The sequence below is a fragment of the Drosophila serrata genome, unplaced genomic scaffold (genome assembly GCF_035046125.1).
Source record: "Drosophila serrata isolate PLE 108 unplaced genomic scaffold, ASM3504612v1 contig_245, whole genome shotgun sequence".
NCBI classification, from domain to species: Eukaryota; Metazoa; Arthropoda; class Insecta; order Diptera; family Drosophilidae; genus Drosophila; species Drosophila serrata.
The window spans coordinates 1,622,129-1,642,914 of record NW_028257143.1 but is presented as its reverse complement, the minus strand read 5'-3'; the positions used below and the strand labels follow the sequence as shown (position 1 = coordinate 1,642,914).

Below are 20,786 nucleotides of genomic sequence, written 5' to 3'. Positions count from 1 at the left end.
ATGTTTTTAATCTTCTCCAAAATATGTCGACTATATATTTCCACTTTCTGTTATAATTGTTTTTTTTTATTAAATATGAAAATATAATCATACAGCCGTGATAAACAAATTTTGAAAGTCAAAAAAGTCAATCACCTTAAATTAATAAGGTCGAGAAACGCTTAAAAGCCGTTTATAAAACTACCTTGCCAGATTTCGCAGTAAAATTCAAATGCTTGGGATAGAGTTGCCAGTCTGATCGAGGAAAATCGTACTTTTCCCCAAGCGATTTCCGGGCACACTATTCCCGCCGTTTTCAACATTTCCCTCCTAATTTGCTGTTTGTTTGTTTTGTAAAATGGATTTGGCTCTTGAAAATAAACAATTGGCCTCCACGGAAAAAGCCAACCTTTCGCCCTTAAAGCGAACACTCGAGCTGGAGGAGCAGAGTGAGCCCTCGGTGCAGTCGGCAGAGAAGCCTCCGCCGACCAACAAGGATGAGCAGCAGTACTTGGACCTCCTAGCACACATCATGGCGAACGGAGAACGTAGGATGGACCGCACACAGGTGGGAACTCTCTCTGTGTTCGGCGCCCAAATGCGCTTCAATATGCGTGGCGACTCCTTTCCCCTGCTGACAACGAAGCGTGTGTTCTTCCGCGCTGTGGCCGAGGAGTTACTATGGTTCGTCGCTGGCAAGACGGACGCCAAGCTCCTGCAGGCAAAAAACGTTCACATATGGGACGGGAACAGCACCAGGGAGTTCCTGGACAAGCTTGGTCATACGGACCGGGCTGTTGGTGATTTGGGTCCAGTATACGGCTTTCAGTGGCGGCATTTTGGGGCAGAGTACCGGACGTGCGACGACGACTACAGCGGCCAGGGTATCGACCAATTGCGTCAGGTGATCGAGACGATAAAAACCAATCCGTCGGACAGGCGCATTATCATGTCTGCATGGAATCCCCTGGACATACCAAAAATGGCATTGCCGCCATGCCACTGCCTGGCGCAGTTCTTCGTCTCCCAGGACCGTGGCGAACTGTCCTGTCAGCTGTACCAGAGGAGCGCTGATATGGGCCTGGGCGTGCCTTTCAACATCGCTTCCTACGCCCTGCTCACCCACATGATAGCCCATGTGACTGGTCTGAAACCCGGCGACTTCGTTCATACCATGGGTGACACGCATGTCTACCTAAACCATGTGGACCCGCTAAAGGAGCAGCTGCAGCGCACGCCGCGCACGTTTCCAAAACTGGTGATCAAGCGCAAGGTGCAGGACATTGAGGACTTTCGCTTTGAGGACTTTGAGATAGTCGATTACAATCCCTACCCAAAAATCCAGATGGAAATGGCCGTTTAGGCCATAAGCGCCACTATCAAGGAGGAAGTGATTCCATTAAAAATGTTAAAATTGCTTATCCTATGTTATTATTCCCAATTTTAATTTGGATTTTGTATGTTAATTCGAATATTATCCATAGATTGGATTTCGTATCTAATTTATAAAAAAAATCTAATATACTTTTGAGAAACATAAAATTAAGATTGTCTAAGCCATTGTTAATTATTAAAAGAAGAATAAAATACTATTTTAAATAATTGTGCTCGTAGAAAATGATTGGAGGGGGGGGTTCATGGGAAAACAAAAATGGTTCTTTTTATACCCTTTCCGGGTATTATAATTTCAGTCAGAAGTTTGCAACTCATTGAAGAAGCCATCTCCGACTATTAAAAGTAGATACATTCTTGATCAGCATTAACAGCCAAGTCCGTCTGTTCGTTTCTATGCAAACTAGACCCTCAATTTTTAAACTATCTGAATGAAACTGAAGTTAGTCTTCTATATTCTCTCACTCGTATATATGTATGTCGGAACGGACCGGATCGGACGACTATATCATATAGCTGCCATAGAAAATGTTTACAAAAAATTATAATTTTATCAGTTTTCAACAGATTTTTATCAAAAATAGGCAAGTTATATTAGTCTACAATTTTGTGTAAAATTTTATGAAAATCGGACTACCATATCATATATGTAGCTTCCATAGAATTAGAGAAAAATGCAAAACTTTGGATGTAAAACTGTAGATATAATACAGGTGAATGAAATATAATCAGGCATTACTTCATTGTTTTTTAACATGAATATATATAATTTATATTGTATTAGTTCCTAGTGATCAAAGTTCTATCTGCAAGGGTATATAAACTTCGGCAAGCCGAAGTTAGCTTCCTTTCTTGTTTTTCTTTCTTGTTTTTATGGGTTACTATTAACCACTAATAAGTAATAACTAGTCTTTAATGAAAAAAATTAATTATAATTCCATTCGGGCGTGTCCTCGGGGAAAATACTGATCCTCGTTTACTGCATTACTTCTAAGAGGTTCATCAGATGGGAATTATAAGGATAGCAGAAGTTGTTATATTTATAAATTTGACGTCATGTTTCATAAGCTTATTGAGAAAAAGAAAAACAAAGAAGTTGTGAGAGCACAACCAGCCTAACCTTGTGGGTTACTTATACATATATTAATATTATTTAAAAACGTGTAACGCCTGAACTAAACTGACCGTGAGAATAACTCACCAGTTTCGTGTGTGAAATACTAAAAGGGGTTTCTTATAGAATTCATTCCCACAGCCATAGCCCATCAGTAATACATCGAAGGCTTGCAGAGACAAAACGTTATTTAAACACATCATTTCATAGCTTTATTTTGAATAAATTGTTGCTTTCATTCATCGTTCGTCGTGTGTAGTGTGTGTTTTTGTTTGTTGTTTGTAAATTCTCAGATTAATTCATAATGAAGTATAATTGATTCTTAATAAATCTTGCACAGAGTAAATACCATAAATATGCTATATAAATTTGCTTGACATTTTCCGCACTTAATATTGTGAGTTCGTTTCGGTTTCTTGTTGTGTTTGCTTGTTTTTAAGGTAATTGAATAAAAATTTGAAGGAAATCGTTTAGGTTTTGTGTCCATATGAGAGATAGAGAACTCGACAGCAAGTAATTCAATATATAATTTATGCACTTTAATTTAAACTGGAATTATTTGTTATCCACCTTCTTCTGTGATGATTAAAGATAAATACATATTTGCTACTACAATACGCGATACTGTCCACCAATATTTTTCGACTATGTATATATAACGACGAGAAAAAAACCTTCCATATGCATATAGTTTCCATATATACTTAATATGTGGCTTAATGCCTCATGCAAGGCTAACCCAATAGACAAATATAAATGAGTTTGAATTTATTAATTATAATCGTTATGTGGAATTAAATACATGTTCGTTAACTTATGTTTTTGAGCTTGAAAGAGCGAATGCCACTAGAGTTCTGAGTTGAGTTAAGATTCCATATATCTTTTCAGTTTTTGGCTAAAGAGTGATTCCATTTCCATTTTGAATGCCGTTGAGTTGCGTTTAACAATAGTGCTTAAAATTAGTACCTTTGACTAAGTTTTTTTTCGACTAAGATTTGGTTTTAATTAATTTATAATATATATCTTGAGTGTTTCATCTTTTCTTTCTTGAACATCTTTAAACATATATAGAGAGAGTGTCTTTCCGTCCACAACTTACTTGATGATGACTCGCATTAGAAAGTGGTATTCGTATTCGTTCCTTGTTATTTTGTGCTCAATATCTGGATCTTGAGGATGAGGATGTTACTATAACAGAAACAAGGAAGGGAGTCAACACGCGTAAGCTTCCTACAAGTCTCTAGGGTGTAAACTAGGGATTACGGATGCGATTTCCGCTACAAGATCTGTATTGCTTTTGCTTTTTTTCATTTCAAAAGTTTATCCTGCCCGGAGAAGCACCAGTTTTCGTATAAAGCTACACCTAAGAGCCATCGTTAGGTAATAACCATCGACTCGCAGCATCGTTTCGACTTCTCACAACGACTTCTCTTTGCTATTCAACATTCATTTACTATGTGAGACTTCATGGGTAGAGAGAGTGTTGCTGTGTGGGGGTGTAATCTGTGTTGGAGAGAAACAGACATTTAAAGAGGGCGCACTGCAGACTTCCGGTTCCTGTCCCGGCTCCGGCCAGATCTGCAGGCATTTGCACAACCTTATTGGCTTCAAAACGCGAAGGTGCCTTCAGAAAAACGACGAACATTGTCGCCTTTGCTTCGTTCGTTTGTTTTGGTGTAAAAGTATAAAAGTGTAGCGTTAATTAGGCCTTTCACTTCTTTAGTTTAAAATTTGTGGTAACTTCTCGTTTTCTTGTTTTTTTTTAATTGGTAAGTTTTTTTTTTCACTTGCTTTTTTGAGATCCTTTCGTCCCAATACACTGGTATCATCCTTTGTTTTCAAGATATGCGCTTTGTTTTCTATATACTGTCCTCGTCACTCTTGTTAAATGTTAACATTATTGCGTTTACCATGTAAAAATTATAAATTTGCCTCGTCCATTCGTTTGTTTCTTTAGTTTAGTCGATTCTTTAGTCTTTTCTGCACGCTTAGTTTTACTCTCTGGTGACCGGTAATCGATCCCCTTTGGGAATTTGAATTCTTACGTACATACATATGTCGCGTCTCTTCATTTCTCAGTTTCGGTTTCGGTTTCGTTTTGTATATTATTGTGCGGTGTTTTTGTTCGTTACCATACCCATTAAGTTTTTTATAATATGTATATATAATATATTGTATATATAGTGTTCATGTATATATTTAAATTTTTAAAATACTTTCTTGGTTTTCTTGCGTTTTTTGTTTCCTGTTTTTCTTTATATTTATCATTTATAAAACATTTCCCTCTTAAAAAATGTATATAATCGATTGCTTTTTGGTTGTTGTTCATGCTTATCATTCACTGTTGTCAATCAATTGCCAATTGCAATTGCCATTGCGCCTGTGTTTGTTTGCCTGGAGTCTTCATTTTAGCTAAACATATTCCTCTGTGCCACACAAATATGCACAAAAAACTGTGCCTCAACTCCTCCTACATTTGTTGTATAAAAATCGTTTCATCTTGGTGTTTGTTCTCTTTATAGAATATTATTTTCTTTCCATTGTGTTGAACTTGCTTTGTTGAGATTTACTGGAAGGTATTATTATTCCTAATTTACCGCTTAAAAGCCAGAATTTCTATGTAAGTGTTCAGTCAAGCTTTTGCGCACCCTAGTGTGAGTATGGGAGTTCGGAGCAAGGATCTGCCTCGGAGTCCTTGGCTCGCACGCAGTTGGTAGGAGAGAGATTACGTTAAAGTTGGGAGTTGGGAAGATTAAGCCGCCGCTGGAGCTTTAATTACTACACACATACATACCTAATAATCGTAATCGTAACGCTTTATGCTGTATGTATATATAATTTGTTCTTGGTAATTAGCTTTAAATAGTATATGCAATAAATTTACTTGACGTATACATGAAAATGGATTCTCCTTTTATGTTAATGCTTGCCGTGAATAAGTTAAGTTTCCATCATAATTTTCTTGGTATGTATGTATAAACATTTAAAATTTGCAATACACAACATCAATATATTGTTAATCATATGTAATAGTTTTTTTTTAATATAAATAGTTATAGCTTTTATATATTGAAAGATATAGCATAGTTCATGTGGTGATAACACTGCGATATTTCCTTATCTCAATTACGGGTGTGTTCAAATAGAACTGAAATTAATAATCCGCTATTAAACGTATTCGAATATTGATTAATTAATTGCTAAAATAAAAGATTGTGTGTTCAGAAGGTTCATGCTTAAATATGATTTGTTTATTCTTTAGGGATTCTTTTGCAAGTTAATCCCTTTTTGTTTCGAAGGAAATCTGTGAAGCACCAATCTTATCTCATTCTTTACTCTTTCCGTTTCCACCGGCATTCAATCAACTCAATTCTTTCGTTTGAAATTCATAGCTGTCAATTTATGCATTTTAAAATTTGTATTATATTTAGTTTGGCAATTTGTTTAACTTGTTTTCATTTTCATTAGTTTAGGTTATTGCTGTGAGTTTGGGCTTAAACAAATTCGTTAGGCTGAAACGCGCGTTTTTTGATCTATGTTACGTACATCTCGCTTTGATATCATAATTTTTTCTAAGGGAGGGACTTGTTCTGATCTTTCGTCTTCAGTTCTTCATTAACTTCGATTTGAGTGGCGGCGTGCTTAGATATCTTAGCTGGATTTTGGATAAGCCTTACACAATCGTTGATACATCTCATCTATTTTTATTCTCTCAATTTCTCATTAGTTTTCATTAAATTTTTCTTAAACATTTATTCGTTGTATTTGAAAAATTCTAATGGATGCTGTTGCCATCATCTCTCAGCTCTGCTTGTTGCCCTTCATATTTTGCTCACTCAATTTCGCTCTTCTCTGGCACTTTACCAAGATTTAGAGAGTCTATCAGTTATTTATTTTTTTTTTTTTACTAAAGGACAAGTGAAGGACAGGGGTCACAGAAATGGCTGAAGTTTTAAAATCTATTGAAGAGGTGTCCAAAAGTATGCAATGAACTGTATAATGTTGTAACTTTTTGAAACACTCTTTTGAACATTGTGTGAATTGAAAATGTAAATCCACAGCGAGTTCTGTGACACTCCTGAATGAGTAACATATGTGTATACTGAACACTAGGCGTGAGTTTTACTGGGAACAATGTTTAACAAATGTCTAGATAAGAATAAAAAGGTTCGATTATAATATTTTATATGCATACATCATTTATTTTTAGCAAAAGTTTTACATTAAATATATAGAAAACATAAACATATATATTATGCATGTCTTGTTTGTTTTTTTGCTTTGTGTATGATTTCTTTTTCTATTCTGCAATGTCTATTTGCAAAATTTACGCATCATTCAGTTCTGTTTCGCTTCTCATTTTTATACATCTTTATTTATAGCTTAAATATTTGTCATGTTTGTTTTCATTTCTTTGGTGGATTCTTGGCTCTTCAAATTATTTGTATTTTATTCTCTGTTTAAAAATATCCGTAGTGTGTACGTTCTTTTTTCTACATCAAACAAAAACTTAACTACAGCTGTTTACCGTTTCTGTTTCCTATTATCTTTCTTTCTGGAAGCTATTCTCTTTCCGAGAGGCGACTAGACGTGTTCTTAAAGTCATACATAAACGAAATAGAATTATAAGCTACAGTTTTAAACATGGCCGTATAACTAAAGGATAAACATTGGAAAAAATTTAAGATTTTGATGATGAATTAACAAAAGTGAAGGCGCTTCTTCTGAAATTTGTATTTAACTCACAAATTAAACAAAATTAAAAGCTACAAAATTGAAATGAACTCAAAGGGTTCGCATGATTGTTTAACAAACTGGACCTAATTTTACAAAGGATTAATGACTCATGGGCATGGGCTGATGAAAAACCAAAGCGAAGCCTTTAAAAGAAATAATTGGACCAGGAGGGCATATAACCATTGCTGTTGCTACTGTTTTTATTGCCAGAAACACCACCAGCTGGGGTATTGGCGTTCATTCCGAGTCCTCCGTTGCGCTGGTTCATCGAGCTGTTGGCGGTGCTGCTGTTGTTGGACGTACCCGTGCCTCCGGCAGCGCTGTTGGCCACATTGGTCAGAAATTGCGCGAACTCCTGCTGCAACTGCAACTGCTGCTGCAGCAGCTCGTAGTGATTCTGCGGCTTGTTGTAAATGAACTTCGTGGATGTCTTCAAGATGTTGCTCGACGACGAGGAAGAAGCGGCATCGCCGTTGGACAGCGTGTTACTGCTGCTACTGCTGTTGTTGGGAGGAGTTGCAATGGCCATATCTGCTGCTGCTACCGTTGTTGCAGAGTTGCTGGCTAATCTCTTAGGTGGCGGCATTATTGATTGTTGCTTGTTGCTGGTCGAGGTCGCTTGCTTGCTTAGCTGCTTGCTCAAATTGCTATTGTTGCTGTTGGTGCTGGTGTTGTGCTGTCTGTTGTGGTATTTGCCAAATTGATAGCTATTGTTGTTGTTGATGTTTATGTTGCTAGCGATGCTGCCTTGGTTGTGGTGGTGATGATGATTGTGTAGGACCAAACCATTGGCCGCCAACGCCGCCGCCGCCGCATTGGCATTGACAACAGCAGCCAACTTGGTTAATAATTACGTTTGCTTGTTCTTGTTGGTCTTGAAGCTGACCTGAAGAACCCGATTGCCCAGAGTGTAGCCATTCAGCGATTGTATGGCCAGCACAGCCTCCTCGTAGTTTGTCATGGTAACAAAGCCGAAGCCCTTGCATTTGTTGCTTTGCAGGTCCCGAATCACCTGTGATGAGATTGAAAAATTTAAATATTAATAACTAAATTCTTTCTGCCAGTTTCGATAAGGGGTATGAACCGAGCGACAAAAATATCGCGCTTAGAACTATTTTGGACATATTGTAGATTTGATAATCAAATTTACAAAATATTTTCAAATATTTAACATTAATCTCGCTATTTTCGAAAAATAGCATCAAAAGCTATACTATAGCTATTACAACTCGAATATAGTGTTTCTCACTGTTGCATTATTAGAAAATACTTTAAATAACCCTTTCCCGCACTGTCTTCACCTTCACTGACTGCACGGCACCGAATGGTCCAAATAACTGCCACAGCACATTCTCCTCGGTCTCGGGTGCCAAATTATAGACAAAAATGCACCAGCCAGAGCTGGCAATAGTGTTGCCTTGGATCATGCCATTTGTTATTAGGTCGCTGGTCAAAGGGGAATAGCGGGAGATCACAGAGCTGCAGAAATTGGACGATAAAACAAGTTTTATTGCTTTTTAGTAAGCCTGTCATTAAGTCAATCATATTTATCCATCTAAAGGTTACAACAAAAGTTTATAGATATGGATTTAGTGCCTTCTTTCTCACCTATAACGCCCTGCATTGGGATGAATGGCGGCTGCCGCGGCGGCCGCTGCTGCTCCAGCTGCAGCATTAGTGGGAAACGCTCTGCCGCCTCGGGTATTTTGGGGTGCTATATAGGCTGCCAAAGGCTGCATGCTGTTCTTGTTGCTGCTGGGATTATTGGCGAACTTGACGGTTATCGGTTCGGTGGAATTCTTCGGTGTGGTGCCGTTCAGTTCCTTGATGGCTCGATCGGCCTCGAATCGCTGATCGAAGCGAATAAAGCCCACGCCCTTGGAGAGACCTAAAATAACGTCGGAAGTGTGTTATTAAATGTACATTAATTTTGTATCAAGAGAAGCAAAGAGTTTTCTAGCTGCTGTCATGCATTAGGGATGATTGTGTTTAGTGAAAAGATGCATAGGATATTTATTTATTGAAGCAAGCGAAAAGTTTTGTTTTTTAAGCGAATGCAACTGTTTATGATCGATGAACAGCATAAGGAAATAGTTAAACATAAGAAAATTATAATACGAAACATACCCGGCGCATGTTCATCTTATTTTTTGGTATTACATGTAATAAATAAAATTGAAAATAAAATGTTGGATTAATTATAAATGTACTAAGAAAACGGAGAATAATATATTGTGGAGCACCAGAAATTTTCGAAATAAAATTATGCAGGCTATTCAAAAAAAAATGTATATCCTTTTAAGACATGCTTAAAGCTAAAAAAAATACATTATACAGAACTGGAGGAGAGTCAAATATAAATCTGATTTATTTTCGAACTGCCCTAAATAGGTGTTTTAAGTATTGAGATAACTACCATATATATTCTCCCTTTTTTAGTCACTGCTTATAACACTCACCAGTGATATTATCACAAAGAATACGCGAAGTTATGATCTTGCCGTATGGACTGAACAATGATTCCAGATCGGATTGTGTCATGTTCTTTGGAAGACCAGATACATAGAGATTGGCACCTTTAATGCTCTCGGAACTGGGTCGGGCAATGGAGACCTTAATGGTTTTGTTCTGCAGCCGCAGGCCGTTTAACGCATTAATTGCCTTTTCCGCGTCCTCCTGTTTGACATAGTTAACGAAACCATAGCCCAGGCTCTGGCCTGAAAAAAATAGAAAGAGAATTAATTAAATGTACAACATTTCTTGGTTCAGATAATTATAAACAAAAATGAATTAAGATTCCTGTCTCTGATTGCAGAAGCGCCACATAAATCGCTATTCATTTAAATTGAATTACAAATAAATAAATTTATATATTATATAGATATCTATATATTTATGTGATTGTATTATCCGAGTTCCTTTACTTATGTGCTCACCTGTCACCTTGTCACGGATTAACTTGCAGCTCTCCACCTCACCGAAACTAACGAACAGCGAGCGAATCTCGTCCTGTGACATCGTTTGCGGCAAATAGTTCACAATCAAATTGGTTTTGGGATCTGGTTCATTGTTGTTATTGTTATTATTATTATTATTCGCTGTTGAGTTGTTGTTGTTGTTATTATTATTGTTGTTGTTGTTATTGTTGCTAGCGGACGCATTGTTTGCGGTAGCCTGGCCAGCTGCAGCAGCGGAGTTTGTTGTGGCCCCGGCACCCGCTCCCGCTGCCGCCGACGCAGATGGGGCTGATGTGGTGGTGCCTCCATTCGTCTGAGCCTGGCTGTTGGTCACGTTGGCAGTCACAGCCGCCGATCCGCCGCCAGATCCAGTGGTGCTGCTTCCAGCTCCGCTCGACTGCTGTTGCTGCTGCTGCTGCACGGCTGTTTGACCCTCGACCATTGTAAGGAGGTTGCTGCTGCAGAAAAAGGCAGAATATAAGCTTAAGGATTTGCATTTAATGTATGTAGATGCGGTCGAAATAACTTTGCAAATGCATATTGTATTCTTTAATTTATCAGAATTTGAGTTAACTATAACCGCAAATACATTTGTATATGTAGTAATACTTACGGCTTTCTTCTTTGGAAACTAGTTCGAGCGAGTAACAGATATAGATGGGGGAAGATAGATAGTTGTATATGTCGCTGTAAATATAATACTGCTGCTGTGAAGTCTGCAAGCAAATAAACTCGATTAGTGATTAGTGATTGGTTCTGCCGCTGACTTCCGGCTTAGCTTACCCTATTCAGAGATGCACACGCCGCGAAACCGCAGTGGATGAATATAGCTTTTACTATAGCCTAGTTAAAAGCGCCTTGCCACGTTTGTATACGTTATTTGTGTGGGTCCGAAAGTTGTTGCTGCAAACCGAATGGAAGAAGAACAAATGGCGAAATTGGTATAAAAATCAATTATTTTAATTAAATTTAAATGAAATACGGGCTATCTTCCGCCTGTCCACTGTCTGCCCCAGCGTCGTTTTCCATGGAAACGGCGGAAATAACAAAAGTAAACTTTTTAATGAAGCCACACAAATATCCGAGGCTCTTTGTTTCTGCGGTCTCTGCAAATTTGCTGGTTGGCTGCCAAACCGAAATACTGAATGGATGTCGATGGATGGTAAATAAGTAAAAATAGGGCAAAATGTGACTGAAAATCGATACAATTCAAAGAAGGATCGCTATTTGAATAGTTAAGGCTGGAGATAATCAATATGAATGTCTCCTTAGCAGTTAAGTGTTACAAATTACAAATAATTGAATAATATTTAGAGTCAAACGTTCTCTTTATAGATCTCAAGTTTAACTAAGAGCAAATGAAATATTGCTGTTTAACTTATAGTTTCTGGTCTTTCAGGAAACTTATGGTTGTGCAATAAAATACTTTGTTTATAGACCAGATACAAATACTCTGTTACTCTAAAATGTCTGATACTTGTGATATATATGTTTATTTAGATTATATCCAAAATTTCATTCTTTCTGCTCTTTTTATTGAAACAGAAGTCTAAAAAGACCCACATTCAAATTGAACTTTTTGATTGCGGAATGCAATTAGTAAGTACCATGTACATTTATAAATACATGTATATCTATATCACTCACTTCTCGGTGACATAGAACACGGATTTCAATGTAAATATTGGCACCTAGAGTGTTTAGAGCAATTCGAAACCCTTGAATAATCAAGCCATATTGTTTGTAAAATTGTAAATACAATGAAAGTAGCTTAAATGGGTTTGTTATTACTTTTACTTTACATTTGAAAGAGCCACATACATATATTAAAATATAATATATATTATTCTGTTTAACCTCTTGGATATATAGGTGTATCTCAATGGCAATGACTGGCAAGAGAGATCAAGAACAGAATTTTGCACCTTTTGGTCAGAAATGTGCGTTCAATTCGCTTTGCTAGTCCGATGGCAGTTGGTTGCATTCAACGCCGCAAATCGTGCGAAAAACTAATATTTTAAAAATAAACAAACAAATGGGCGTGATGAGTGCGAGGAGAACCGCGCCGCTGAGGAGCCGGCAAGATTATATTTTCGAAAATATTTTTAAAACAAAAAACACAGCGCAGCTGATGGCGGTCGAGAGCTGGGCGATGATGCTGACGTATGTACATAGATGCTGCCGCTTATTAGCGCGTGTTTGAGGTTAAGTAGCTTTTTACCCAAATGAATTTTGGGGGGATCTCCAAATATTGAACTCTTCTTCAAATTACGTAAGCCCCCGATAAAAGTAGGGCAAGCCTGTGGTTACCTTTAGTCTCTAAATCATGAGTACATCGAATATAACTTGTGGTTTGGGTTGTTTCTAGATTTCAACGCGATTACGAAACAATTTTCAGGGGATGTGTTTGCTTTATTTATATTTAATAATAACCGAACGAACCGAAACCAAACGGAAGGAAAGCGCTCCCGAAAAACAAAACGACAAACGGAAAATCGTACTTATACAAATATAACCGAACCGAACAAATAACTTTTGGAATATTATTTATCGAATGGTAATGATAAGAATAATAAACCAAGCCGAACTGAACCGAAGAGTGTGAAACTAATTCGTAATAATAATAATAATAAGGAAATAAAACCGAACGGAAAGTAGAAAAGAACGTGTTCCTGCAACTCAACAGAACAGAAATAAACTGAATTGGCGAGCGGCGTGGAAATTATTTTTATGCCCCTCGGCGAAGGCGACTACTAATGTGTCCAAGACGCGGAGAGCAGCGAGTGGAGCACCGAGAGAGTGGCGGCGGCTTCTTGGCCAGAACGCGTCCCCTGCTCTTGCTCGTATCGCGGGCGCGAGGCAAGAGAGAGTGGATCCAACTATAGGGTCTCCAACTACACTAGCGCTTGTGCCTGGTACTATATGTTCACTAGATGGAGGCACGAGATGGTCGCTGGCGGAGGTATGTATGTACATATTTTATAATTGGATTTTGCACAAGCGTTTACCATTTCGTACAATGAGTATTACGGACACATATCGTCATATACAGGATTACATGTAAATATTCAAGTGTTTTGGGTAACTTTGAAAGGCTGGAGTTTCTGGCCGACAGAAACAGCTGTGACAGAACCTGGTATCCGCAATGCAAATGCAATAATCAATTACTGTTACTATTCTTTTCAGCTGCGTAAAACATAAATATGGGCATTACGAACTAGTCATTCGCTCGATCATCGAAAATGGAAGTCAAAGAAGTAAATGTATTACAACTTAGAGCCAATCAAGAATGTAAAATACAGAAGAAGGTATTCTGAAGCCGGAGCTTAAACTTTAAGGTTTAACCAATAAAGTTCTTAAAACCCCTTTCTCAGATTCTTCTATTTCACCATATGTATACATTTAGTACAATGGGTTTATTGTTTTAATACCCCTTTAGTTTCTGGAAATATTATTTTCGACCCTTTAACAATATATGTATATCATTGATCAGCATCAGCAGACAAGACGAACTAGCTAGTCCGTGGGAAAAAAAGTTACTCCACATTTAAGAATTTTAAAGGGGGTTATTTTCTTATTTTCTTTTCCAGAATCCTTGGGTGGCAGGAGAAAGAAATATCTAAGTATGTCTTAAAGAAACATTTCCAGCGCAACACTTCCTTGATTTCAACTTATGTTCAAGACTAGGAAAAATGCAAGTGAATTTAAGCCATTAGCATGACCGGTAGCCCATGACAATAATTAAAATATAAAGTTTAAGTAAAAAATTAATTAGACCAATACACATAAAGAACAAATAAATAAATTTGTTTCCGCCAACCTATATTTTATTTTCTAGATCCAGGGACAATCTCCCACAATCATAAGTAGTTATTCGGGTATTTCGAATTATAAAAATTCGAAATTAAACCAATATTCCGCAGAATTAAAAATCATGTTACATTTGAAATAAGTCTGCATTACACTTCTTAGTATTTTTGATTTGAAGTCGAACCCTAAAATTCACTTAGCCAATTAAAAACTTTAGTGGGATAGTCCGATGGCTTAGCACACCTTCGGGAATGGGCCCTTCCTGCATTCTCCCTAACGAATGCCCGCAAATAGTGGGGTGCAAACCATTAATTTTCATTCATAAATTGTTTAAATCGCTTCCTGCTAATTGATGGATGCACCGATTGCACCGACACAATACCTTTGCAGACTCACACACACATTGACACACGAGGGGAGTCTCTCCGTGTATTCGCATGCCGGAGCAGAAGACGTACTCAAAGAGCAGGAACAAAACAAAAAAGTGACACACCTTGCCAAAGGGTAAGAGGAGAGAGAGAAAAAGCACGAGAAAGTGCACAGAAAAGGAACGAGCAAGAAAATAGAGTAGCATCTAAGGCTAACGGATGGAGGCCGCTTGCATTTGGGTGCGGCAAAAATAAACAGCAGAGAGAGCGAGAGAGACCCAAGCTCAAGAGAGCGCAACCTGCAGCGAAAGCGCGCCACAAGATATGCAATGGTCAGAGCGCGAGAGTGTGGGAGCCAGCCGAGCTCGGAGAGCGAGCTTAGCCGAAAGCTGCAGTTGATTGCGCTGCCAACGCAGGGGCGGAGAAAAGGGGGGCGCCTAGATCAGTGGCTCAAATACTATAACGTTAATCTGGAACAAAACCATTTATAACATATAACCCTCATCTGGTTTTATCTAAGAAAAAGGTTCTAATGACAAAACATGTCTTTTAATTGTTCAAGTTTCAGGAAGGGGTTTAATGAAGTATTAGAAATGGTGGATAGCTGACCCCCTTGGGGGACGCGCTCCTGGGTTGCGTCGTTTTTTAGGTTAAACTGCGGCTGCAGGCAGCGAATTGAAAACTGCGATGCCGGCGCTGCACGAAACGCAGCTGCATGAGCTTGCGAGTGTGAGGGAGAGTGTAAGCGTCAGTGTGAGTGTAGGCGGCAAATGTACACCAGAGTGTAGAGAAATTGCGATTCTGCCGACTGCGAGCCGCCCCATTGAGCCCCGTTTTACTATTCGCTTCTCCATCGCACACACAGCCCCTGGTTCGGGTGCATGTATGTATGCAAAGCGAAAAATCGACTTTGGGTGTGGGCACCTTGCACAGTGCATGCAAAATAAAATGCCGTAACTATTTCTGTTAGCTTACTTTTATTTGCCAGCGCCGCAAAATATCCTATGCTAATTTGCACAGCTTTCGTTTCCTCCGTTTCACTGGCGATGCTTTGAAAACGCGAGCAATTCGTAAGATGCAAATTAGTTTTAGAACTTAGTTGAGCACGCACACGCACACACTTGGGGTTTTCGAACTGATTCTTTTAGATGTTTAACTTAGCACTGTGTGCAAATGGGCACACGGACGTACATGTGTGGGCGCAGTGGTGAGAGTATGCAAGATGTGTGTACTTTGATACCGATATACAACAATTCAGGAACGACGACAATACGACGAGAATCAAAAAACACAACTTGCTGCCGGAGAGTGCAAGAACTAAATGATTAAAGTGTTCGATTGCCGCCAGGACAACTGCAGCCAGGACCCGCGCCAGCTCTGCTGCGCCGCAGTCAGCGGCGGCAGCGTCTCCTTCTCCTCCTCCCATCGATGTACAGTTGAGCACGCTCCGTGAGAGTGGGAGTGGGTCGGAGGAGGGGGCGGGAGAGAGTTGGGCAGTGCACTGGGCGGACGGGGGGAGGGTTGTTGACGGAAGACGAATGCATAGCATAACTGCGTAGTTTTGCACTGGCATGCACAGTGGGGCAAATGCAAGCCTTTTATTACAATCGAATATAAAGCTTAATTTCAATGACCCCTGAGAGGATCTTTAAATATGGAATCGAATTGGTTAAGGAGCTTATTTAGTAATTAGCATCAGGCTTATGGTACAAAAATAAAATAAATTAAAATAAAGGTAATCTTGCAATTTATCATCTTATTATCAAATCGACTTTTAACGAAATCGAAAACCAAATTATTTTATTTTCCGGATTTTAGCCAGTTTTACTTCGAATTGTGACATTGTATGAATGGAAGAGGAAGAGGAAAAGCAGGATGGTTGGAAAGAAGATGTCAAAGGGACTGCAAACAACGACAAGTTCCAACAATTCACAAAAAGCTGCAGTCGAAAGTTGCGCAGGCTGCAACAGCTTCGGCAACATAACGGTGCCCAACAAAACACTCTCCGCGGCTCTCTCGGCCATGAGTACCCTACATTCGCTCGCAAAACATAAACAAGGAAATGCAGCCGTGAACACAAAACGAATTGCGGTAGGTTCCTTTCTCCATTGAGGTGGCCAGCGAGTGTGAACGAGAGACCCGAGCATCGCAAGCCGGCCGCAAAGAGAGCCGAAAAAGGCACCCAAACAAACAGTTAAACAACAACAATAAGGGGGCAAAGAGTGCCAGGCAGCTGACTGGAGCTCCGTGGAGACGGTGAGCGGAGAGCAATGGAGACTTTGAGAGCGAAAAGAGAGAGCCAGCACGGAAGGCAAGCAAAGCCAGCAGCTCGGCGAGCTCAACTTGACATCATTTTGTCAAAAGACCATTGAACTCTGCCAGCGGAATGGCCCATCTCACCATCCTGCTGCATCCTCGCCGCCCACAAGTATGCAACAGTCCCCTCGCTCTTCCGCTTGTGGATTGTTTTGTTGCCGCTTTCACCAACAGCAACTACCAACACGCACGAATTAAGTTATGCTTAGGCGATAAATACCAAACTGTGCGTTGGTGCAATGCATCTAAAACGGTTCAGGAGTATATTTGACTGGGAAAACTCATAATTTAATTAAACTGAGTTTAAATTTAAAGCGATTAATGATGCTAGTATGGTTTAGGTAATTCATATAATTGTTATAAGCCATTCTACATATGCGCATATTAATGACAAACAAGAAGAAAGCTACCTTCGTTATACCGAAGGGAGTATTATGCCCAAAGTACAAGAACTTTAAACCATATTTTTAAATTGTATATTAAAATTATATTTCAATACCTAATAAATTATATATCATTAAGTTATAAATAAATACCTATCCATATTATATTATATTCACAGTTTAAAAAAAAAAATGTTTTTAATTTACAGTTTAACACTCTGATCATCGAATTTGAATGAAATTATAATCGTACTAATAATATGACATTCAGTAGTTATATTTTCTATTCTATTAATTTCCTGATTGTTCCTATGGCAGCTACGTATGTATTTATATAATAAAGTCGTCCGAACTTGCCATTTCCAACTGAAATACTAATAAGGATTGATATTCAGATAGCTTCAAAGCTGAAAGACGCGTTGCGCAGAAACGGACAGACGAACATTACTAGATAGACTCGGCTGATGCTGATCAACATTATACATACATATATACTTTTATGGAGTCGGAAATTACCCCTTCACTGCATTCAAAACTTTGGACTAAAATTCAAGTACCCTGCAAAAGTATAAAAAACTGTTATATTCGGAGCTGAGAATCAAAAATTCCTGGAGTGTTATATGCATACTGTTGACTGGAAAATCTTTGTTTTTGGCTCCTGATACGCTCCAAAGATTTGAGGTTTGCCGAGTTCCTTTTATAGTGCATGATATTTTGAGTAGTACACTTAGTTGTACTTTTGACTTAGAGGTGAAAATTGAAGACGGAACTTCCATGTATGATGCACTTGCAAGGTTCCGGTGGTTTTGTCGCACAATGCCAAAGCAAAATATGAATTCAATTCTGCGAATTTGTTTTTAAGAGATACGATTGATGCCATTGTTGGCGCTCTTCTAGTTGCCACTGTTTTACATATGATTCTTCCGGGTGCTCCATGGACTTCGACGTCCATGGGACCTGACTAGTTCTTCTTTGATGTTGACGCTTTTCCTCGCAATAAAGAATTAGATCGCGCACGTGTTCATCAAATACGTGCGTCTGCAATGGTAGGTATATTTCGGCCAAATGATCGCAGCTAACGACATAACCCTCGCTTCTTATCACGCTTAAGCAAATCAACATACGCCAACACAATTAGAGGCAACTTACATTCGTTATATCAACAGCTGACACCGGCAATTAATAATATTTAAAGGGATCGTCACAAAAACTAAAAACTTTCTGAGGTGTTGGAAATCGCGAACAGAGGATCGTTAAGCTGTATGGCAGCGCTGCGCACGATCGGCGATGACGCGGTTGACCAACACTAATCTATCGAAGGTGGAAACCAAACGAAAAATATCTTTTGCATTATGATAATACATGTACTGAATCATATTTTAATTAACATTTTCGACTCAATTTAACTATTTTAAATCACATATTAGATGATCCACTGCAACATATACGCCATTGGCCAAGCAAGTAAAGAAGCTAAATTTATATTTTCATAGAGGCGACGAAACCGGAAATTTAAGGTTAGTGTTTTTTTTTTAAACTTAGAAAAAACTGCAAGGGTAGAAAAATGTATTGGTCTCTTAAATATTCTGTTGATTTGTCAGAGTTTTTAGAATTTTACGATATATATCGATATATATTCCACAGACGTTATTTCAAAGACCAATATAGATTATTCAAATTTAAGAAACGGAAAACCGTGACGATCGTTAAAAAAATCTTGAAGTTACAGCTTCTCAAATGTACCATTTTTATACCTTTGCAGGGTTGCAGTTTGTAAGGCTACGAAGAAGCCATTTCCTTCCCTATTAATCTTAAATTCTTGATCACCATCAAAAGGCGAGTCGATCTAGCTATCCTCGGCAGAAAAAAATGTACCAATTTTATTAACATTTTATAAGGTTACATCGTTAAAAATGTTAAAATTTGGCAATAAACTTAATGAAATCGTTAAAATAGATAAAATTTGGCAACAAATTCTTTTGATACAGAGTTACAAACCCAATAAAAAATAGCATTGGAAAGCTTTCCGAATTAAAATAAATGTTATTTTGGCATAGTTTTAAGTTTTTTTTAAACTTTGATTTATCGACAAAATTGTCGTATAAAACTATGATAAATTTATATTTCACGGACGCAAGTATTTTTATGTTAGTTATGTTTTTATTATACCTTTCCGTGTATTCTAATTTCAGTCAGATGTTTGCAACGCAGTGGAGAAGGCACCTCCGACCATATAAAGTATATACATATATTCTTGATCAGGATCAACAGCCGAATCGATCTAGCCATGTCCGTCTGTCCGTCTGTCCGTTTCAATGCAAACTTGTCTCTTAGGTTTGAAGCTATCTGAATTAAACTTTGTAGTTAGTCTTCTATATACTCTCACTCGTAAATATGTCGGAACGGGCCGGATCGGACGACTATATCATATAGCTGCCATAGAAACGATCGAGAAATTAATACAATTAAAAATTTGAACTTTTCAGTTTTCAACAGATTTTTATTAAATTTGAGTTATAGCCATTTTATCTCACTCTACAATTTTGCGTAAAATTTTATGAAAATCCGAATACTATATCATATAGCTCCCATAGGAACGATCGAGAAATTAATACAATTAAAAATTATAACTTTTCCAGTTTTCAAAAATTTTTCCTCAAATTTGAGTTACAGCCATTTTGTGAAATTTTGTGACAAAATTTTAAATCGGACGATTATATCATATAGGTGTCATCGATCGTTAAATGTAGAGGAAAAATGCTAACCTGTGAATGTAAAATTATAAATATAATATGTATAGGTGAATGAAATGAAAGCAGGTATATTTTTTAACATAAATATATAAAATTTATATTGCATGAATTCCTAGCCATCGAAGTTCTATCTGAAAGAGTGCCGAAGTTAACTTCCTTTCTTGTTTTTAAATCAAAATATCCCAAAAACCTAACGTATGGGACGTATTCTGATTTGTATTCCCCATTTGGTTTTAAAATTTAAATTTGTAAATTTAGTTTTAACACTTGAAAGCCATTTTTTGTTTTTTAATAAAACTACAAATAATATTTAAATATTACAATTTTTTGATGTTTTATTCGTTTGATTTATCAACTACTTTACGGTAATTGCATATTAAATTGGTTGTTTCGGTTTGTTGTTGTTGCTTAAACTTTAATAAGTGTACTTGGTTTTAGCTGCGGCTGATTTGAATTATATTTGTACAAAATATATATATTTACTTTAGTTTTGTTAATGAACCATTTCGTGTTGTCATTCTAATGCCCAGCTTAAAACGTAATTCATTTGGTTTTCTTGCAGTTCGTTCTGTCCTTCTGTTTGCTTTATTTAATTTGTTTTTTCTTTTCTTTTCTATAATAACGCTTAACAAAATATAATTATTAACTATGTATTTCTAGGCGCGTTTCGTTTGTTATTTGTTGTTACTGTTGTTGTTTTCGGTTGCTTATTGCTGCAAGTTGTTGATCTTGTCGTTTTGAAAAAATTTAACTATGACTTCTACCGTTGTTTAGTTGTATTTCATCGTGTATATATATAAAAATATATATATGTGTATATCTTCATATATACCAATATATAAGTGGTGTATATGTATGTATGTATTAATGTATATGTATGTACGTATGTCCTTATAGAATTCCGTGTCTCCAGTGTCTACATGTTTTGTGTTATTTACAAAGTTTGAAATATTAACAATACATCTCCTGGGAAGCCA

At 37.6% G+C, this 20,786-nt stretch overlaps 2 protein-coding genes and 1 long non-coding RNA gene across 3 annotated transcripts; 2 read left to right on the top strand and 1 right to left on the bottom strand.

Moving 5' to 3' along the window:
* The first annotated feature begins 213 nt into the window (after nt 1-213).
* Nucleotides 214-1,581, top strand: Ts (Thymidylate synthase). The gene has a single exon (XM_020954815.2). It carries the CDS (start codon nt 338-340, stop codon nt 1,340-1,342), a length of 1,005 nt encoding a protein of 334 aa, XP_020810474.2. The 5' UTR covers nt 214-337; the 3' UTR covers nt 1,343-1,581.
* Nucleotides 1,582-7,204: 5,623 nt separating this feature from the next.
* On the bottom strand, nt 7,205-12,934 carry Rbp9 (RNA-binding protein 9). Its single transcript, XM_086832070.1, is given in 8 exon segments — nt 7,205-8,234; nt 8,524-8,701; nt 8,831-9,110; nt 9,682-9,939; nt 10,159-10,634; nt 10,793-10,895; nt 10,963-11,082; nt 12,401-12,934. Coding segments are annotated over 5 exon segments (2,046 nt in total). The 5' UTR covers nt 10,622-10,634; nt 10,793-10,895; nt 10,963-11,082; nt 12,401-12,934; the 3' UTR covers nt 7,205-7,367.
* On the top strand, nt 12,838-13,545 carry LOC147643708 (uncharacterized). The gene is made up of 2 exons (XR_015271484.1): nt 12,838-13,141; nt 13,366-13,545. It is a non-coding gene; the product is annotated as an uncharacterized LOC147643708 (long non-coding RNA).
* Nucleotides 13,546-20,786: the final 7,241 nt, after the last annotated feature.

What these genes read in the sequence shown, in the direction of transcription:
- Ts (XM_020954815.2), top strand. Translation starts at nt 338, where the DNA reads ATGGATTTGGCTCTTGAAAATAAACAATTGGCCTCCACGGAAAAAGCC.